At 39.6% G+C, this 22565-nt stretch overlaps 1 protein-coding gene and 1 long non-coding RNA gene across 5 annotated transcripts; one reads left to right on the top strand and one right to left on the bottom strand.

The window, feature by feature from the left end:
- Positions 1–8532: 8532 nt before the first annotated feature.
- glula (glutamate-ammonia ligase (glutamine synthase) a) lies at positions 8533–12259 on the bottom strand. 2 transcript variants are annotated; one of them, XM_038718011.1, is made up of 7 exons: positions 12106–12259; positions 11231–11419; positions 10983–11144; positions 10148–10294; positions 9930–10057; positions 9622–9821; positions 8536–9521 (listed from the first exon to the last, which is right to left on the bottom strand). In XM_038718011.1, the coding sequence occupies exons 2-7, from the start codon at positions 11394–11396 to the stop codon at positions 9209–9211; spliced, it is 1116 nt and encodes a 371-aa protein (XP_038573939.1). In that variant the 5' UTR covers positions 11397–11419; positions 12106–12259; the 3' UTR covers positions 8536–9208. The 2 variants fall into 2 exon arrangements, with proteins under 2 accessions (XP_038573940.1, XP_038573939.1); XM_038718012.1 differs by lacking the exon at positions 12106–12259 and having other exon boundaries at positions 8533–9521; positions 11231–11402.
- Positions 12260–12433: 174 nt separating this feature from the next.
- Positions 12434–22242, top strand: LOC119902086. 3 transcript variants are annotated; one of them, XR_005444289.1, is made up of 6 exons: positions 12434–12657; positions 13575–13659; positions 13748–13904; positions 14208–14362; positions 15383–15497; positions 20185–22242. It is a non-coding gene; the product is annotated as an uncharacterized LOC119902086 (long non-coding RNA). The 3 variants fall into 3 exon arrangements; XR_005444288.1 differs by having other exon boundaries at positions 13748–14047; XR_005444287.1 differs by having other exon boundaries at positions 13748–14362.
- Positions 22243–22565: the final 323 nt, after the last annotated feature.

The raw sequence follows: 22565 nt of genomic DNA, 5'->3' as shown, positions 1-22565 counted from the left end.
ATCCAGGTCATAGTTATCCAACGAAAGTTGAAGTTAAGGGCAACTGGACTTGGTTGAAGATACTAGAAGACGTTTCGTCCCTCATCCAAGAGATTTCTTCAGTTCTGACTGACTACTATTTAACCTCTGGGATCGTTAGATAGGATAATCGATACCGCTGGTTTATTAGTGCTCCTGGCTGGGGTAACGAAAGTCGTCATTGTCGTTAGAGCCACCTGTGGCCAAGTCTGAATGACCATCATTGGCATCTTCACCTGAGGTGAAGTGATGAAAGGACAAAGTTTGGTTTTTCAGCAAGATTGAATGGTTTTGAGTGGAAAGCTTCATTTTGACCTGAAAACAGGACGTTAGGGGAATTGGGTGAGAAGTTGTGGTTTTGTGTTTAAAGTTTCAAGAAAAAGAGGCAGAATTTCAAGAAATGTGTTTAAGCAATCGAGAAAGACTGTAATAATACAAGACAAGAGTCAGTGCAGAGGTGGAGCTTTCAGACAGTTAGGCAGATATGAGGAATGTGTCACATGGAAAACATTTTTAATGTTGTTTGAGGTACTTTTTCAATTTAGCTACTTGAAGCTGGGTTAGGCAATTCATTTTAAATGCAGTTCCTGTTATATTTGTTGAAATGAATAAATTAAATGCTGTGACAATAAAAAGAGGATAGGACTGTCTCATGGCCAATCATTTCATTTGATCTGAATGAAATGCTTGGCTGGCCTACCTGCCTGTCTACCTACTACACCTCACTGCGCATGAAAATGTCTTTTGGAGTAGTGGCTTTAGAGGGAGGCCTGAAATAAATTGGATACTTTCAAAGTCTAGCTAGTTATTTCCAATGTTGCCTACCCCAACTTTAACACTTCTACCTTCTACATTTACATTTTACATTTTTCTGCCTCTTGTCTTGACAGTTAGTTTGCAATTAAGACTTCATACAGAACATGTAATCATTTTAAGAGTCAGGCATGCTAGCAGCTGTGAGCCTAAACAGTGGTGCTTTGAGCTTAATGCTTATGTTATATGTCTTTACAGTACTTATTCTCCAATACCTCTTCTACCACAGTGGTTTAAGAGTTAAAAATGATGAGAACTCTTGATAAGGTAAAATCAATAACACGTAAAATGAATGAGATAAAGCAGGATTGAATTGGTGAAGTGAAGGAAAAGAAGGGCAAAATAAATGAATACAATCTTTTAAACAGAACTTAAGTAAAAGCCAAACCACACAAGAAAGTTTTAAGACCCTTCTGAAAGCCCTAATTGTGTCAGTAGCCTTCAAAATGCAAATATTAATTGGCCTATTCTTGCCAATGGCTCGCAACTTTGATGAACATTTAATTCCTTCAACATTACAAAGTCACGTCCTCTCCCTCTCTGCCACACCCAATCGCCCAGTCACCTTACGTAACATTTACCCACCATATCTGCGTCTTCAGGACAAAACAAACAGAATCAAGATTAAATTAATATAATGTATAATCTCGTTTTCCAGCTATGTGCCTTATCAAGACCCAGGTTGGTCACACTGTAATTTAATGATGAAGAAACACTTTGACATTGTAGTGTGTCCCTTCAATTATGAGTTCACCTAATGAGCTTACTTTATAATCACACTCCAATATGGCCAGGTTTCAAGTTGCCAGAGACGTGTGTACATTGTAGCATCCGTGTGTGCATGTGTGCGTGTATGCTTAAAGGGAGGTGAAAATCAGGTCACCAAGAATCCTGGAAGAATAAGCATTCCCTTTGTTAGGCCTCTAAACAACAGTGAGAGGTGTTCAATAGGAAAATGGCAAACAGACTTCTCCTGTCTTAGCTGGTCAGGACTAGAACCACATGGATGGATGAACAAAGAAAGACAAAGCAATTGAGTTTTTACTCTCAGCCCCACCATCATTTTCTGGGCCTTAGGATGTGCCTGTTCACCTTAGCCACCAATGGACTTTACCCAGGTTTTTTGCCTTATGCAGAGTTCAGCCCTGTCTTAATATTCTCTCAACATGCAGTATGTTGTTTTGTGTAGTGTGGTGCCAGGGCTGCAGGTGGTGTGATTGGAGTTAAGCTATACAAAAGGCAGCCAGTCTTTATGAAAGTTTAATAAGAGCGTCAGCTCCCAGATTCTTTGCATATGTTGCTTTACTGGTTTACTTGTTGCTACATTAACGTGGTTGATGGCTTTTAGTTCCTCATAGCAGTGATAAACGTCAGTAGAAATAAAATGGGTGTTACCGGGAAGTACAGAAAAGGTTACACCAACTCTGCCAACTCTTCTCTGTGTCAAAGAACAGAACATTCAGATATCAGGAAGTTTACTGTAGCTTAGCTTATTTGACTGCTATTAATCTGTGTACTTGGGCACAAGCATTATTGCACAAATACGCTCGAACGTCATTCACTCATATATGAAATTTGTATAGACTTGATCAAAGTGAACAGACTTGATTTTGACATCTATTCCAAGGAGTGCTCTTTGCTATATTACCAGTGTCACTGTGTTCATTTCATTAACTGCTGATGTCTTTATACCACATTGTATTTGTAACTTAGCCCATCATTGTTCTACATGAGAATTAGTTCTCAATCAGCTTACTTGGTTAAATAAAGGTTAAATAAAAATAAATAAATTAGTTAAATTGTAGCTAAAGTAAATGTTGTAAATGTTATGTTCAGCCATCACAAACACTATCTCCCTCCACATTATTACATATTTACCACATAGTGCACTATATTTACTGTCTGTCATTTTGATTTGAGAGTGTAGAATTTGTCCACTATATAGTGCCTTAAAAACTCCACAGTGTCTATGGGTTGAACACTACTTTAAGTAGTCCAAATGTGTTTCACACTACTGGAATAGTCATACACTGCCTTTACATACTCACATTGTTTTTGTGTTTATGTATTGCACTGTTTTGTAGTTCTTGTTACACTGTACTGATGACATCAGATACTAATTTGGTTTGAAGTGCCCAGGGACTACAAATAAAAATGAGCTCATTAGCTAACTCCAGCATAGTTACATTTATGAGTAAACTGAAATTTTGGTTAATGTGCAATGTCACTGGTAAATAATAAATATATACATAAGACAGATTATATAGATAGCTGTCTTGTGTTGCATTCGCATCAAATGTATTGTTGGAATTTAGATTAGGCAAAGAGTTCAAACATATCTAAAACAGATACTCTTGATGGAGACTTAAAACATTAACCGAAGGAAGCTCTCTGACTGAGATAGCACACAGTTTGGGCAGCGTAGCTAGAGAAATATGAAAGGCAGATAAACTAGGTAAGGGTTTGTGGATAGTGGAAGTGGAAAGTCAAGGTATTCCATGTGGGAGTAAGTTGTCATTGATTAATCATTTCACAACCTCTCAGACATATCTTGTGAATGTTTAAATTGGCCCAGCTCCTGAGTTGGTAAGTACTGGACTAAAATACTTACTGTACATAAAGATGTCAACTTGCCTACTATATGTTCTGTAGTGTAGTTTTAGTAGATACAACTAGCTACAATCAAACCAATTAGAGTTCTACTTGCATTAATGCATTAATTCTTCAGTAACAATCAAATAATATAATATAACATATTAGTCAGGGGCCATTTTTCTGTGAGATGAATACTTTTCATACTTTAGGTACATTTAGCTGATAAAACTAATACTAATGTATTTTTACATTAAGGTAGAGTACTTCTTCCTGCAGAGCTGCTGAGTCAGACACCCCATTCTTCTCTGAGTCCGGTTAGTCTAGTTAGCTAGTTGTTGGTGATCCTGAGGATAATCAGTTCATTTTTACATGACGCACAAAGTTAGTGTGACGTCTTTCTACCTTTAATTTAGAAAATGTGTGCACAGCTGTGCCTAACTCTGAGATTGGGTGGGAGGCACGGCGCTTCTGATGTGCAGGAATCTGCGGCTGACTCATTTTACGGTGCTGTCCGTTAATGGCTACCATGTGAGAAGCAGCTGCTTGCATCATGCATCATTGCATAAACATCGCTTCTTAATACATTATAGCATTATAGCAAAATATTACCAAAATGTTTGATATATGTACAGTATATGCACCTTTTGTTTTTTTTGTTTATGAAACTAATAAAAGAAAGCTTGATTTTATAAGATCATTTAATTTTTTTAAAAATTAATTTTTATATATTTGAAGCCTCTCCGAGCCCTGCGATGGACTGGTGACCTTGTCCAGGGTGTACAGCTGGGATAGGCTCCAGCTGTACGCAGGATATGCAGTTGACGATGGATGGATGGATGGATGAACCCTCTCCGAATTTTTCTTTCAATCAGTAACCACATTCAAAATATTTATTTGTGTTATGTAAATGTTAAATTGTTAAATGCATTTTTATTTTCATTTTAGTATTCCTATTCCTTTAGTATCCCTCTTTTGCTCGAAAATTTATCTGCTGCTGCTGAGATCCAGTGTCCCCATATAAAGCAATAAAGTTTCATATTATCTGTTTTTCCATGTGACTTGACACAGTTTCACTGGACACACATAAGGACAGTGTACTAGCATAAGCTTGCGTCACCATCCTAACCGTTTCTGTTAGGACAGAAATTTGGAGTTGCAAAAGTGCTGGCATGTGGCCCTTCACTCTGCCAACTATTCAAGTCATGGAAGTGTGGACTGTTGTGTGAACTTTGGTGAAACTGAGTGGAAGTGTTTGTGAGCAGCAACAACAAAAAACTGGTTCATTGTAAATTCACCACTTGTTTTTTACTCCCTTGTGCTACGCTACATACAAGAGTGGATGAACAATCCTTTAAACAAAAATTTAGAACAACATTAACATTGCTGGATGCTTGTGCAAAGAATTTTAATACAGATTGTGCAAGGAAATCCAAGTAGGTCAAGTATGACTGTGGAAGAACAAGTAGTCACTACGGGTTCATAATGCTTAAGGCTTTAAATGTGGAAAGTACTTCGGTTTGTAAATAACTCAGGAAATGTCTGTGCTTGATTCCATCTATACAAGCAGAGTGTCAACACATTTCAGATGCTGAATCATTGTTTTCTATAAATCTTTCCTTCCCTTTTCTGTTCATTTCACCTTTATTCACCCAGCTGCAATGTAAAAAACATCACACTTTCTCTTCTATCTTTCTGCTGTCTGAAAGAAACAAAGCTAGAAAACTGTGCCTGTGCTGCAGCACTACAGTCAAAATTGTGTCACTGTGTCATAAGTAATGGCATGACCAATCACGGCGCAGGTAAGCACGAGAGGCTGAAGGGGATCTAGCATCAGCCCAATCACACCAGAGCGCTCAGCCAATCAGGATGCTTGCGGTCAGGGCACAACGTCTGTCTGTGTGAAAATATCAAACCGTCTGGATGTGTTGCCGTGCCATGGATGCAAACATGCAGCAGCTTGTTGTTCTTGGCCCCTGTGGACAGGGTTTCATTAACACATGTGTTTCTGAGAGCTAATGTAGCACGTGTGATCATTCATTCACATAAACAGCAACACTTTTGTCAATTTTATTTGTTATATAAAAAAACCCGAACCCCCCTGTACCCAAACTCATCCTGTTCCTTCCCATCTCTTTTTCTCTTTAATTGGATTATACATGCTTCTTGCCAAAAAATGAGCCACAAGGTAACTTTGTCCTCCGCTCACATTTTCTCTCCATCTCTTGCTGCATTTTTCCTTTCTAAGCTGTTTAGCAAAAATCACCACTCCCTCATCCTTCCCAACACATGGCTTTAATGCAGAGTTTCCTTCTTCTGTTGAGCTAGAACTGGTTTGAACTAGTATGATGTTATAAAACAAGACAGCACAAGTGAGGAGCATCATGGCATCACAGCCAGATAGATGCTCAGTGCACGTGCTATTTTTTGTTAGATTACTAAAATGTCAGTCATTATTTTTAATAACATATAACTGTACAAAGTTGCAGGGCATTTGCACTGTTTGATGCCACAGTGTGAGTGCATGCTAACTGACTAGCATCCTAACGCTGAGTTTGCCCTGAGGGTGGGGGTGGGGGTTATTGTGCAGCTCCATTTATGAGACCCCATTTTTTCCTCCTTACATAACATGTGTGTTTTTTTTCTCCCACTCCACACAAGAACCACCACGATCCAGCCTGTGGTTGTCATAGCAACAGGGCAGCATCCCATTCCATCCTTTGTCCAGTGTCTCCCCTTCGTTTGAGCTTTCCAGGCGGAAGGTGATTTGGATTCTGCATGCAAATCCAACCCCCTAATTGAGCTTCGAAGTGAGGAGGTGGAAGGGATTTTAAATGGTGACTGAATGTCATGTCAGGTGCCTTTTTTCACAGATCATTGCGAGGTGGTAAACTCCCCACATCCTGCAGTGGCTTTACAACACTCAAGTGTTAAATAAGAGGATGAAAGCACCCAATCAAGAGATGAACACAACTGATCCATACAGTTTTCCTGTGAATTACATAAATGGAAACACAGCTAGAGGGAGGGTTTGAGGCTAAAGAAGGTATCTATTACATGTCCAAAACGATATTAAACAAATATTGGCACAGGTGGAATGAGTGGGTGGATTGGGGAAAGGAACATTGTGTCCTCCTTTTCCTCTGGGAATGTTTGACGGGGAAAAATGGAACCATAATGCAGTGCGGGACCCTGTAATTGTATGCAGCAGGCCGGAGCTTTTTGACGTGGGTCTGTGTTATCTTTGTTAGGGTCTCGTTTTTTGGCACATGGCAAGAAGTGTATGCATGTGGAACGGAGTTTAACTTTGCATTTTCTCCACTATTCCTCCACTGTTTTCTTGCTGTACTTCATAACAGCTTGAACGTAGGATGCATGACTATAGGCAGAAACAGAAGTATGGATAAAAAATATGTTTTTGCCAGATTAACCCCATTGTTGTTTCATGGAAGTTTTTAAGCTGTTCCCCAAACTTGGCATTCTGTACCACATGTTTTTACTTGAAAATCTTTTTTACTTGAAAATCTAACAAGCGCCCGCAAAGATGAGCACAAAGCAAAGGGCAATGAGTTTGCGGATTTGGGCAGGAGAAAACAACCAAAACAAGTTAAGAGTACATGTGTTGGCTTCAGGACAGCCAGCATCCTCTGAAACAGGACTGAACCTGCCCTCAACTTTATGATTGGTTAACTTGTTCCTGGCAAAGCCAATCAGTGAGCTGACTAATGTTCTGTTCTGAGCGCCGCGGGGATGTAGGTGAAAGGTCTCAAAGCAAACCCTCTAGCCCTTCCCCCAAGTGAGGAGAGTACACCAGAAGTAAATGTTTATGCCCCGTGAAATGAGGATCTTGTTTTCTTCTTTTGAAATGTCTTCTTGTTATGTCAGGAGGACAATAAAGAATTCCGTCACTGTATCTGTGTTGAAACTTTCTCCTAAAGACAACTTTGACTTAAATACTAATGAAATGACATATGTTCTTAACAAGCTGCAGAGTTTGGTCACAGACATCACATGCAGGCATTATAAATAGGCTGAGGTATTTAGGAAATCTTGACATTAGCACTTTTGCCTGTATTAGGCAGTCAGAAATAAATCAATTATATTCCTTCTTCATATGCTACTTTTTGGTAGAAACTGACACCAAATCCAAAAGTCCCGTACGGCTGTAATTAAGCTGTACCCGAAAAATAAACGTATTTCTGACACACCAGCTTGCCTGGTTTTTTGTTTAGTTAATAACAGGTTCTAGACAAAGTACTTCTAGTTCTTAGCCGCAGTAAACAGAGGTGCTGTGTATTTCATGACACAGCACTTGTGGGAATGTCTGTCTGTTGCAGGGAAGGAATTTAACAGTCTCGTGAGTACATCAGTTTCCAGTTACTTCCTGTTGTGTTCTATAAACCAGTCAGAACAAAGCTGCTCTTGAGCGCTTGCCAAGATGTCAACCACACTTTAAAAAAAAGAAAGCACAGCTATAGAGCTATTACTAAAGTTACCTTACGTGCTCTTCGCATTACCGTTTGTGTTTACAGCCAACTGCTTTCTCACCAGACGTTTGAACAAGTGCGAGCATTTGTTTTAGACTGGATATCTGCCTCAACCTGCGGCCAACTAGAGACCACGAAAAATCGTTTGAGTTAGATAAACTCAATACCACTCAGCTGCCTAGTAAACATGAAGCTGCAGCCAGCAGCTGTTAGCTTAGCATAGTCACTGGAAAAGAGGATGCCTGGCTCTGTCTGAAATGAACAGTTTGTCTATCAAAGTGTTAATTCAGTAGTTTTTGTAGGTGCTGCTTGGCAGGTTTTGTTACTGTTGGATAAAGCCAGGCAAGCGGCTTCCCTGTTTAGGCTAATGTAGCCTTATAATTACTGCAAAGGCTGGTAGCGATGGCGTAATGGATAAGACACATGGCTTTGGTGTGAGACCCGGGTTCAACTCCCTACTGTGACACAGCCACCCCCTAGTTGTGCCAGAGGTGACCTCTGATATTAAGCAATTGTAACTAAATGAATAAATGCAATGTAAATGTTCTCCAACTTGGGAATAAGCATATGGACTAAAATGTCAAACTATTCCTGTAAAGTCAAGAGTCATACAGCCATGCAGTGATAAAAATAAACATTTTAAATGCATCAATAAAAACACCAGGTTCGGTAAACATGATGTTTTACCAACTTGCGTGCATTACAATATTGCAGTTAAAAGGATAAAACTCCTTGAGGAAATCTACAAATGGCATTATGGACAGATCAACCACATTTGAACAACATACGTCTGGGTACAGACATCTACAAAGTGTACCATACAGGTTGACCCAGTTTCTCAAAATCTGAAGATATTGAACACTGCCATTTAAAAAATAGACACTTCATAAAAAACAAAATGAATTAGTAATGTTGACGACTGGATAGTTGAAAAAGCAAGTCAACATATATCAACAGTACATGAACTAGTCAGATTTATTAAGTTACACATGCTGCCCAGCTTCAGCAGCTCTACTCTTCTGTGCGCTTTAGTTCATTTTAGTCACCAACAGATGACATGGGCTATAAAACAGTGTTACAAAAGCCGATCCCTTCTAAAGACAAGGGGAAAGACATACCCTGTCATTGTTGCCGTTACAAACTACCAAAGGATATTAACTTGTCATGTTTTAAGTTGACCAGCCAACTTTAAACCATTAAAATGCAGGTTTAATCATCTCAGTGGGATAGAAATACAGTACTAGTTTAAAGAAAAGATAATTCAGGAGGGCAGTGGGAGTCAAGTCTGAGTTGTGGATTTAGTAATCCGCAGGTTCATCTCCCTCCTCGTTCAGCAAACAGGTGCGGATCAGGGCCTCGGTCACGCCATACGGGTCGCAGTTGGCAGATGGGCGGCGGTCTTCAAAGTAGCCCTTCTTCTCCTGGCCGACGGCGCGAGGAATGCGGATGCTGGCACCACGATTGGCCACACCAGCCGAGAATTCATGGATGTTTGAGGTTTCATGGTGGCCAGTGAGACGGCGGGCATTGTCGAGCCCCCCTTTGGGATCATAGGCACGGATGTGATAGCTGTGCCTCTTCCCAAGCTTCTCAATGGAATCTTCAATAGCTCTGAAGGCAGAAGTGACAAGATTCCCCGTCAGATTTAAAATGCAAAACACTTCATTAGAACAGAGCTGTCAAGTCAACCCCATGATGCTTTGGTACTCACTTTAAGCCACCATCTTCCCGCATCTCTTTTGTGCTAAAGTTTGTATGGCAGCCAGCACCGTTCCAGTTACCAGGGATTGGCTTTGGGTCAAATGAGGCTACAACGCCAAAATCTTCACAGACACGGTGCAGGAGGAAGCGTGCCACCCACAGATGATCCCCCATGTTGATCCCTTCACAAGGACCAACCTGGAACTCCCACTGAACACACATGCCAGTTCACCATTATAAGTTACATTTTGTAACTGGCTGTTTAACACATGTCCAAACATGGATTATTATAATTTTTTTTAAATCAATCCTCTTTACCTGAGCTGGCATCACTTCTGCATTTGTGCCACAGATCTGGACTCCAGCATACAGACAAGCTCTGTAATGGGCCTCCACTATATCTCTGCCATAGGCTTTGTCAGCCCCCACACCACAGTAGTATGGACCTATAAATATAGTAATAGTTAAACAAACCATCCAGACTTTGATTCATGCAGGAAACATATTTACATAAACACTTTGAACTAGCTGCTTACCTTGTGGTCCAGGAAATCCATTAGATGGCCACCCAAAAGGGTGTCCGTCAGTGCCCAGAATGGTATACTCCTGCTCCATGCCAAACCAGGGATGCTGGTCCTCCACCATCTCCATCACTTTCTTGCATGTGATGCGAAGGTTGGTTTCTGCACAACACACAAGTCAGTTTAGAAGACCAGTACAGTCATGTCCAGTTACCTCAGCCAGTTTTGCAAGTCACCTTTAGTATGATTTAAATAGCTATGCAATTTTTTAAAAATGTCCTAATTTCACAACTACTTTGGTTTCCATCATGGAAGTTATAAACAATAAAATTGCCAAGTGTTGAGAACTCCCCTCAAGATGTAAACTGGACGAGCAAAACTGTAGAATTCAGTTAGTTTTAAATTTCCATTTCTTCTGCCCATAACCTTGCTAGATGAAAGGCTGATATAGAAATCACTTCTACATGTACAAGCCTCAACTTCGAAACACCTGCATTAGTGTGCATGCACGTGACAATGGAGTGCATGCATGTGCAAGCATGCATCTGTGTGTCAGAGCATGTCTATGTGCACACCATATTTTTACATGGTGTTTGAAAGGAACCACAGAGCGTGACCCATTTCAGTATAGATGCTCGTTTCAGCCAACATAAGGAATCATAGAAACTAAATATACCTCCATTTCTATGAGCATAACAGATTTCTGGAGCCAAGTGATATTTCTAGATGTCCCCATGTCCAGCCCAAGTCTGCTTCATGTTTAGTATTACAGTTACAGCATCTTTCAAATTACTATGTTTCATCTTCATATTGTTATTTTGTAGACAGAGTTTCTAAGATTCTTTGTTACCTGCTGGTTTGCCATTGTACTTCAACACTTCACACAGGACCAGCTTGTTGGGGTCTTTACGGAATGGATCTCGGAACATGGCAGCAGGAATCAGATACATGTCGCTGTTGGATCCCTCAGCCTGGTAGGTGCTTGAGCCATCAAAGTTCCACTCAGGCAGATCTACAAGAGGAGGAAATATGATATAACACTGTAGAGTTTATGGTGCCATTAGAAAAACAGTCGGGAAGATTCAGGAGGTCACTTACCTTCAATGCTCTTGGGTTCAAAATCCAGCGTCCTGGTTTTGCACCGGAGCCCCTCCCCGGTCCCATCAATCCAAATATACATGGCTTGGACTTTATCCCCCTGAGGGAGCTCCATGTACTGCTGCTTGACAGCTTTACTCAATGTGGCGCTGGCGGACGTGGCCATCTTTATTTCCTACTATAACACACCTGAGGAGAAGGAGAAGAGATGCAGCTATGAGACCACGGCGCGCTCTGGATCACATTGCGTTGCGTAAAGCGGGGTTAAGGGCGAAAAACACCCCACCCCCCACAAAAAACAGCACCATTGTCTCTTCTTCCAGAAAGGAGAAAAGGGCGGAAAAACGCGTTGAGAATGTAAAAGAAAGCACATTTCCAGTCTTTTCCCCTCCCCCCTCCACGTTGAAAACAAATGGAAAAGCCACCGCATGAGGATTAAGTTATTAAGATTCAATTTAACGACATAGACCGCCAGCTCACATAATGGCTCGTGGAAAACTAAAATACAAAAAAAAAAAAAAAAAAAGGGGAACACCATGGGCTACATCATGTTGTTGTAGTCATGGTTACAATACTGCCAGCGCGAGGCAATATTACATCATACTTTTCCTCGTTGTGGTCCATCGCCTACAACTAAAAGCCGTATTTAAAAACTACTAAAGACTCGCATAGTTAAACAACTAAACCAGATTAAAACACGAGCCGAAGAGAGAATGAAGCCCTTAAGCAGGTAAGTACGAATTAATTGTCTAAAGTCCGGAACAATGAAAAATCTGGTACAGTGAGTAGTAGCCTAGATGCCGAGCTCACTGCTCTTCCGTGATGAAGTTAAACACGGAACAAAAAACAGGTGAAGAAAAACACAACAAATTTACCTGGAGAAACGGGGAAATTGAAATAAAAACTAAAGGACTGGCAGGTCCAGTGTCTTGTCGTTTGATGTATCGCTTGTACCTCTCTCATTCTCCGGTGCGGAACCTCCGGATCTGAGCACATTTATAAGAGCAGGAACTGGGATGTCGCGTCTCTGATTGGTCGGAGAGACTACAGCCTGTTTACTCCAAGGTGACTGAAAGCACATCATTGGACAGGCTGCAGACGAGGCTGCAACGCCCTCTAGCCTGAGCTCTGCTGAGTGTTACTATGCGTGACCCTACAGTTGTGTGTGTGCGTGTGTGTGTGTGGTTGTGATGGTTCTGATTAGGGTAAGGGGCTAGGGAATGCATTATCAATAAGAAAAAATGTAAAATGTAGCCTACAACATTCTCAGCACAAAAACACCAGGTCACCAGTCCAAGACGCCACCATGCGGCAGACGTCAGCTATAACGTTAATGTTGGAGAGTAGGCCTACTGGTTTCAATGGGAGGCATTATGTAATCCCACAACGAGACATCATTTGGAGTTGGTTTTGCCCTGGATGCCCACGTGAGCAAATTATGTTTAAAGTACATCCATAATAATGGTTTAAACAATCATTACATGCTTTACACCTGCTTGACTTCGACTGTGATTGATTAAAGGGTTAGGTTAGGGTTGTAGCATTGAAGATATTTTGGTTTATTAAAAGCATAATCACCACACTTTATTGGTCTAATGGAGATATAATTGCCCATGTGTGTAACGTTAACATTATCTAATGTTAGGCCTCCACTGCCCTACAAAGACTGAGAACAGTAAGTTTACTAAAGAAAGACAGGTTTTACATTTTAAAGCTGCTTAGCCAAATCATGTACAAATCTTTAAGTTAAAGGCTTTAGCCTCTAGTTTATGTTGTAGGAAACTTTCTGCAGCATCTTTCAAACCCTGAGGAAGTCAGGGGCCAACATGGTTGGTACTGCTAGCTACTCTGCTAGCTAGGCCAGTAATCTTTTAGCAGGACTTCCAGTCGGTAAATAAGCTGCTGTTACTACTTTTTGTCGTGATTGGATTTGAATACTTTCTCATTCATATGGGAAACTAATTTGAATCCCTGTAAATGTGGCTTTAGCAATGGCTAGCTGTGGCTTCTCACCAGCTAGCTTATCTTTAATGGCGTAGTTTTTAGCTTTGTTTTGTAGCTTTACAAACTTGGACATGATATGTTGATAGCATAATATTTTAAGTGGTAAAATACAATTTTAACTGAAAATATACTTACTGCTATTATAGATGGGTGCCAAATTACAGGACAATCAAATTGTTCAAATGAGAAACATCACGTCTCCATAACCGGTTCACTTCTCCATGGAAAAGATTCTCCTAGTCCATGAACTCTGCTAAAGGAACACCGTTTCCCCCAAAGATATTTCCTCATTTGGTGGTGGAAAGTGCTATCTAACTCATTAGTCCAAAATCTCCCATAGGTGTTCAGCTGGATTGACATCTGAGTGTGAAGGCCATTGCATATGGTAGCCTACACAATATTACATAATAGAGACGTTTTATCAGGTAAAAGTGATCACTCAGAATAACTTCATATTTGCAGTGAGCCTTCCCTTTAAGTGGAAAAGTGGTTTTGATGAATACTTCTCCCCAGGATTGTCCACGGATGAGACTGGCTGGGGTTCTTATGTCGGCCTTCTTCAGGCCCCGGGGCTAAAATACCATGCCGCACCATCTGGGATGTTGCAGGGATTGGACACTTCTTTGAACCTGCTTTCAAAGACAGCGGTCCCCACCACCGCGTATCTCAGGTCGTTGTTGTGAATCTGTATAGGCAGAAACAAACTATAAATGCAAACATTTATCTTCTGCAGCCTGCAGCCCTCTGTCAATGTTGAGCCCTGGATTCAAACTAGCGAGCAGGAAATGTGCAATGCGAATTCATTAACAAAATGTTAGTATTTATAGACTCTTCTGTGTTTGAAAAATCTTCCACATAATCAAATTTCATTCCTTTTGGATTTACTGTGAATACATCCATTGCTGTGCCTTTTAAAGTTTATTCTTTGTTTGGAATTGGTTCATTCTGGTTTGGTCTGGCTCTTGTTTTGCAGTTCTGTGGATGTACAGCACCACCTGATGGACTCAGAGCTCCAGAACAGTACATGAAAATGAGGAATGACAACCCTAACACTGAACCATTAGGAGACTGGAATTTTCTTACCACTGGAAGGGGTGAGAAAAGTCTACCTGCTCTTTACAAAGACAAGTAAGTAAAAAGACAGTACAGTTGATTGGAAAGCATCAGTTTTAAATTGGAATTATATTTGTTGTTGAAAGATATGAATGCTTATTTTTCATAAAGCTGGGCAGGATATTTGAAATGAATCTCATGACATCAATATTAATATGTTGTATTATATATTCTATAAATATCCTGATGTAGTGAATAGATGCACATAAAATAATGAAATTGATGGCTCAATGAATTTGTTGTGGAGACGGACTGATGCCAATAACCAACTGTGAACATATATGGGTTTGGGGGGTTACTATTTCCCCTCCTATGACCATCTGCTTTCATGTGTCCATAGTTCCATACTAAACTGAAATGCAGTTGAAAGCACTGGATTATATCAGCAAAATCGAGTTGATATTTAATGCGGTAAACTGTGTGTTACACAATATCACATTAGACAAAACTCTAGACAAAAAACTTAAATGACTCGCTTGTTTTTAAATACAATTTTCTCAAAAACATTCCACCAAAAGTCAATACATTTAAATATTGAATTGATCAGGTTGTTTTCCCGGTGATGAAACAACAGCCCATGTTAAGCAACATGTCATTCTCAGACAAAACAAGCTGAGTTTTCACAGCTTTGTCACATTTGCCTGAAGGCATAATGCAAGCTGCTCTACTGGTCTGTTGTGAGTCTTTTGGTAAATTGTTGCCTATTATAGAGGGAGGATGCCACTAGTAACTCTCTTACATACACGTTTCATCTTACAAAAAAAAACATGTAAGTATGGGGAGAATTCTCACCGGTTTTACTGGAAGTGTGTGAATACATTGATAAATGAGCAATCTGTCATTTTAAAAGAAAACAACAAGGTGATAATGGTGAAATCAATGACCCATCCTTGATTAGAGGTGTGGAATTTATTTATTTTTTGGCAAATATCAAAGCAAACAAGTGACTTAATGAGGGTGTTTCTCACAGAGCAAAGAGCACAGAAGACTCCTCTTTGATGTCAAGCATGATGCAGTCTTTTTCAATTTCAACAGCACTAAAAAGGATGACTGGATGGGGAACAAGCTCCTGCTACATCTCTGCGGCCGGGACCATTCGTTTTGACTGTTTAAAAACATGAATCAGAATCAGAATCAGTTTTATTGCCAGGTATGTGTACACATACGAAGAATTTGACTCAGGATTGTACATTGCTCACGATGTGCTTACTTATACCATAATACAATAACACAATAATAAAATAAAATCAGACACAAACTACAGAATAGACAACACTAATATACACACTATGACAAAACAATATAGACATATTGACAAATAGTGAAGTGATCAGAGTGCAAAGGATGCAAGAGTAAACTATTCTCATTATGTACATGTTGAAGGTGGATATGATACACACACATACATGCATACATGTACACATGTACACAGTGTGATGGAGCATAGTGCAAATGAAATAAGTAAGACCTATGACCTTATGACCTGAGGTAGGTGTATTGGTATACAGTATATACAATATGACATAGTATGAACAGCACTGAAATAGAGAATGTTGAATAAATAAATAATAATTGGAAACCAGTAAACAGGTGGCTGATTAGAGACAGAGTTACTGGGTTAATGCACAGGAATTGTTCCTGACACTGTGAGTTAGAAATCAGCTGTTCATCAGAGTGATGGCTTGTGGGAAGAAACCGCTTCTGTGTCTGTTGGTTTTGGCGTACAGTGCTCTGTAGCGCCTACCAGAGGGGAGGAGCTGCAGTGATGTTTCCTGCCCGTTTCCTGACTCTGGAAATGTATAAGTCCTGAATGGAGGGCAGGTTGGCACAGATTATTTTTTCTGCAGTCCTGACTGTCCGTTGTAGTCTGCTCCTGTCCTTTTTGGTGGCAGATCCAAACCAGACAGTGATGGAGGTGCAGAGGACAGACTGGATGATGGCTGTGTAGAACTGGATGAGCAGGTCCTTAGGCAGGTTGAGCTTCCTGAGCTGATGCAGGAAGTACGTCCTCGGCTGGGCCTTCTTGATAATGGTGTCAGTGTTGGGCTCCCACTTCAGGTCCTGGGATATAGTGGAACCCAGAAACCTGAAGGATTCCACAGCAGACACAGGGCTGTTGAGTATGGTGATGGGGGGCAGAGTGGGGGGGCTCCTCCTGAAGTCCACGGTCATCTCCACAGTTTTGAGCATGTTAGGCTCTGGGTTGTTCTGACCGCACCAGAACAACCTGGAGCTTAACATGCTTAAATTGAGACTTAATGTTTTCAAGGAAAATGAATGCAATATGATTGGAAGACATTAATTAATCTATATGTCTAATTCTCAAACCAATCTTTTTTTAAAAGCTTTTTATTTATGCTAACACATCTTGTTTTATATATTTAATAAAATGGAATTATTAACTGGCAATTTTATAAATTATTTTATAGATTGTTTTTCAAATAGGCACACTATAAAACTTCAGTTAAAAGCAAAGTTCCAATTAGATGACGATCTCTTTTACTGGCTGGGTGTGGCTAGACATTTTGACACAGGTCTCAATTAGACGCTGGGCCTTGAATGCAAATAACCTCTTAAATCATCCCGGGTGGCCCGCTTAAGCTAATTGTAAGCTGCTTAGATCGCACATACAAATGTTAAAAAAAAAATTAAACGTTTAAACATTTGTCAATATGGGCTACACATTGTTAGATTGGTTAGATTCTCCACAATTCAAACGTTCAGCTAATCTTACAGAAATCATGAGCACCAAAGTCAGTGTATTTGGTACACAAACAGTTAATAGCCTCAAATTAGTGAGGGAATAACATAAACCAAAAGGAAGAATTGTAGTCTGTTAGCTAATGATTTTTGAGAATAAAGTCATAATAGTATGAGAAAAAGTTGTACTATTTGGAGAATGAAGTAATAATGGAATGGTTGCTTCCAGTCATGTGTGCATGTTTTAGTATTTCCTGGATATCTACAGTTATTTAGTCTTGTATAAAGTTAAGACTGCAGTCTTTCCTCTGACTGGTAGCTCTGTGTCGCTGTTGTGGCTGCATCCCCAAGCTTACAGACACCTTTGCTCTGTTTGGGATTGCTTCACTACTCCAGGATGCTTACCGCTGAAAAGGATGGGAGCTGCACTTTATCCAAGGTGCTGAAGTTAACAGTTGCATAGATTTGTGGTGAGATCTACGCCCAATCAGTGTTTTCAGTTAGTTTTGGTTTTCCACCACCAGTACAGTCCCAAACGGGTCTGTGTCTGTCAGTTGGTCAGAAAGGGGTACTACCATATAAGTAGAGCAATAACTTGGGCTAATGCACAGCAGAGTAAGTATTATGACTACGTGTGTTGACTGTGCACAGATTATATTAAATGAGAAAAGTTGATCTACAGGTGAAAACTTATTTGAGAGCTACAAAGAATGCCTGAGAGCCTTACTGCATTAGTATTTCCCCTCCATCTATGACCATCTGCTTTCATGTGTCCATAGTTCCATACTAAAGTGAAATGCAGTTGAAAGCTCTGGATTATTTTGGCAAAATTGAGTTAATATTTAATGCAGTAAACTGTGTGTTACACAATATCACATTGGATAAAACTCTTCACATAAAACACAAAAAAACTTAAATGACTCACACAAAAGTCAATACAGTTAAATGTTGAATTAATCAGGTTGTGTTCCTGGTGGATGATGAAATAACAGCCCATGTTAAGCAACATGTCATTCTCAGACAAAACAAGCTGAGTTTTCATTGCTGTGTCTTTGTCACATTTGCCTGAAGGCATAATGCAAGCTGATCTACTGGTCTGTTGTGAGACTTATGGTAAGTTGTTCTGCCTATTATAGAGGGAGGATACCACTAGTAACTCTCTTACATACACGTTTCATCTTACAAACAAAAACATGTACGTATGCGGAGAATTCTCACCGGTTTTACTAGAAGTGTGTGAATACATTTTAGACCTACGTCAAGCACTACCAGACTGATATCTCCATGCTGATAAATGAGCAATTTCTCATTTGAAAAGAAAACAACAAAGTGAAAATAAACAATGACCCATCCTTGATTAGACGTGTGAAATTATTATTGTTTGTGTAAGTGTTGTGGCAGATTAACATATTTTTATATATTCAGAGCTTTCTTTTTTAATAAATAAGATCCCTGGCAGACAAAAAGTACTGGAAACAAAGGGACTGACTGAAAATGATTATGAAGGGAGGTAGTCAGAAAATGTATGTTCCAGACATTTCTGGAAGATTACTGGAGAGTCCTTTAATTCTTGCCCACTCGAGATTTATATATTTTTTCACTCTTCTCTTGTAAGGATTAAATAATTACATAGAGCCGGAAAAAGGTGTTTTTTGCTGTAGAGTACAACAATCCTGTCTCTGTGTCTTCTTCAATCAAATATACACACACACATACTGTATAAAATCTTTCAACTCGTTTTTATTCCCATCTCATCTGATGGCATTGTTTTGTCAGGCCGACATATCTTTATGATCAAACGTTATCTCTACAAAATGGCATCATTTTTCATTATGCTAACCATCTCTTTATCTGCCTTGTAACAGAAAGCAGAACTACAGCTAATTTAATTTGTCAAAAAAATTTAGTTGAGAACAAAAACATTGAACAAACAAGGTTTGCCCAATACGTAATACGTAGAAATTTAAATTATTTTGAGGATTTGTGGATTCAGCCCATTTCTCATGCCTAATTAATTAATTTTCTTTTACAAATAGACAATTTTGTGTTTAAATGGTGTGAGTGGCTATTTACATAAAAATGACATCAACAGGATTCCTTGTTGTGTATAACCAGTCCATTCTTCATCATAAAGCCAAGATATGTATCCCTACATTTTTAAACTCTCAAACTCAGGGTAATGTTTTCAACCAGAACACATCAGTGCAGAGTGTAGACTTGCTGATGGTGTGGGAATCTGATGTGACTGTCGGTACAAGTCTCATCAGTATGATCATCATTTCATAACAGAGCTGAAGTGACTTGAAGGAGTTTTCCTGCGTTTACATCACTACTCCAGGATGCTTCCCGCTGAAGCGGATGTGAGCTGCATTTTATCCGAGGTGCTGAAGTTAGCAGTTGTGTGGATTTGTGGTGAAATCTACGCCCAGTCAGAAGTGTTTTCAGTTACTTTTGGTTTTCCACCTCGAGTACAGTCCCAAACAGGTCTGTGTCTGTCAGATGGTCAGAGAGGGGTACTACCATATCAGTAGAGCAATAACTTGGGCTAATGCACAGCAGAGTAAGTATTATGACTTTACTCTTGACATGTCAGAAAACACATATATGTGGGATAGATTTTGAATGCACAGAACATTTTGAAGATGAGCAGAAAACTTGCTGAAACAGAGGAGCTATGAAAGCCCAGGAGTGAAATTAATGAATTTATTATTGAGGTGAAAAGGTGCCACATGCACATTTAAAGAGGTTACTTCCCCAAACAAAGGAGACAAAAGAGGAGAAAAGACTAAATCATGACTATGTGTGTTGACTGTGCACAGATGATATTAAATGAGAAAAGTTGATCTACAGGAGAAAACTTATTTGAGAGCAACAAAGAATGCCTCAGAGCCTTACTGCATTATACTCCATTATATTTTTATATTCTGAATTGTCACCTGCCGCCTAAAGTTTTTTATTTCCCTTTACATAAGTAAAGAAAGCCTCCACGCTCAGACAGCTCACCAACTATAAAGCAAAAGCTCCAGCCTGCTTCAAGACCTCTACCATCATCCCTGTCTTCCTCAGGAACCTATCTCAGGATCCTGTCTGTAGATTGTAGCTCCACCTTCAGCACTGTCATCCTTGCTCTGTTGCAGGAAAGCTCTCCCATGTGAGTGTGCCTGACTTCACCTGCAGATGAATCACAGACTTCCTGTTTGACAGAAGGCAGCAACCTGAAGCTGGGACCATCAGCACCGGTTCCCTTCAAGGCTGTGTTCTTTCCCCTCTGCTTTTACATGAACAGCTGCACCTCCAGTCACCAGTCTGTCAAGGTCCTGAAACTTTGTGGGATTATTTTGCAAGGATTTAATGAAAAACACTAACATGATAGTCTTTATATGTCACAAAATCAGACATACACTAGCTGCTCCTTTCAAGTTCACTTTCTTTGGGTTTCCCACTACCACATGTTAAGCAGAAAGTGCAGCATTCTTTAGCTTCAGTCTCATAATTAATCAAAGATACAAATGACGAATGAAGATTGAAAAATGCAAGTCAACAGGAATGCAGGGTATTTCAGAGATTCACTAGATATTCCAGCAGAGGGCAGCAGCTACCAACATAGGACTTCATCTGCCAGCACAAGGGGCCATGGTTTCTATTTTAAACCACTGAGCTACTAAAGTACTTTAACCTGTAGATTGTTCTTTATTGGAGTCAACATGTATTCAGCGGGGAAACATTAAAACCAAATAACTTCATACAATGCCAATGCCTTTACAGCGTAACTGTGTGATATTAAAGGCAAAATTCACCATTCACTTGGATGAAAATGATTACGTATCAGATCTTGTATGATGTAAAGCTAACTGGTTTCGAAAATATAATTGAAGGCCTCTACAGAGGAAACTGGAGTGACAGGGCAGCGTACAGTGGTGCTATTTTTAGCAGAGATATCAATATAATGTTTTGAATCGAGGTTTTTTTTAAGTCAGAGACACAAATGAAGGATGTTTCTGACCATGTGACTCCTCCAGTGGGGCTAACTGTCTATTCTCAGAAAAGGATTTTGAGTAAAGTGCACGACAAACTTTCTCTACAGCACAGAGGTTTATGAAAAACCCTTCACAAAGCTTATGCCTTTACCCCACTCAACCTTTTAACAATTAGGCCCTAACCCCTGCGGTCCCCCCGTCATTTATCATGATGTCCTCTACAAACCACAGGACAACACTCTACCTTAAAAATTAATAAGGCTGACAATATACTTGTCGCTATTTCAATGCCCAGCATGTCCTCTGTGACTCATCGGTTCAGCTGTAAATCAGGCCAGGAGGAGCCTCGAGGGATTGTGTTCCTCTAAAGCTCCTTCAAAACACTTTATATGGAGCATCAATAACCAAACACTTTGCAATAACACTTATTGGCACGGCAGCATGAAATACTATTGATTGTTCAAATGAAAATCAGCATGAGCACTATAGCTACTGCTGGGATTGTTGCTTTTGCGTGATTTCTGTCTATATTCTGTCGTCGGTATCAGCGAGGATGAAGGCAGAGCAGCGTGAGGCATCATGGGTTATATTTAATCCAGCCTTGCTCTTCTTTGGGATAATAACTTTTTTGCTCCATTCCAGGACTTGTCTGTCATCTTGACATGGCAATATCTCCCAACTCCACTGTTTCATAGTCAGTTTCATTTACTTCCAAATACCATTTCACACCCTGCTGGTTTTAACTAGGTATTATACAGCGTGTGGGGAGTGTGCTGCAGATTGAATCGTGACAGAGACAACAACGTTTCTGGTGAAAAATAAGTGAATAGTGTAAGTGGCAGACTGTATAAAATGATTTTTGCTCCATTTTCTTGGCATGAATTTGTGTGTTTTTCATCCTGATCTCTCAAATTTATATGGGATGTCTACAGCTGATAAAATTTGCTGCCTTATTTTTGGACTTTTTTAAATTAACAGAGAACAGTGAACACAAAATGCATGCTCCTGTGAACTACAGTTTTAAATGAAAATGATAGTATAATGGTTTATTTAATAGCTGACATACTGTTAGTTTTATTTTAGTTTTTGACGAAGGCCTATATTCTTATTAACATACATACAGTTTCTGCAGTTGAGTTTCCAGTCAATGAATAATCTAATGTCCACTTGACTACTTAATTTAATACAACTGCGGCTTAAAGTCAGACAAAATCATGATCAATTGTACCACAGATTCTTACAAAATTTAGTTTAGTTTAATTTAAAAAGTAAGTGTGAGCAATAAACACTTACTTTTTAAATTAAACTAAACTAAATTTTTGCTCACACTTTTTTTCTTGGGATTGGCAAGAAACCATGTCCATATCCATAAACCTCTATAGATTATAGAAAGTATTATAAACATCTTTGTATAGCCTATGTATGTGTTAATGTCCCTCACACTCAAGCAAATACCTGAAGAAAAAACTGTTAGAAAAAAAGTACATTAACACGACGGTAGGGCAACACTATTTTGATGATGTGATATAATTAATTTTAAA

The sequence above is a fragment of the Micropterus salmoides genome, unplaced genomic scaffold, assembly GCF_014851395.1.
Source record: "Micropterus salmoides isolate LMB-PRFRI ecotype aquatic unplaced genomic scaffold, ASM1485139v1 Ms_hic_scaffold_14, whole genome shotgun sequence".
NCBI lineage: Eukaryota > Metazoa > Chordata > Actinopteri > Centrarchiformes > Centrarchidae > Micropterus > Micropterus salmoides.
Note: the sequence above shows the minus strand (reverse complement) of the source record. Positions and strands in the feature narration are given on the sequence as shown.

What these genes read in the sequence shown, in the direction of transcription:
- glula (XM_038718011.1), bottom strand. Translation starts at nt 11,396, where the DNA reads ATGGCCACGTCCGCCAGCGCCACATTGAGTAAAGCTGTCAAGCAGCAG. An exon ending in GTACAATGGCAAACCAGCAG is followed by an intron (nt 10,295 to 10,982) that starts GTAACAAAGAAT and finishes TGTGTTGTGCAG; the next exon opens with AAACCAACCTTCGCATCACA. An exon ending in CAGAAGTGATGCCAGCTCAG is followed by an intron (nt 9,822 to 9,929) that starts GTAAAGAGGATT and finishes ATGTGTGTTCAG; the next exon opens with TGGGAGTTCCAGGTTGGTCC.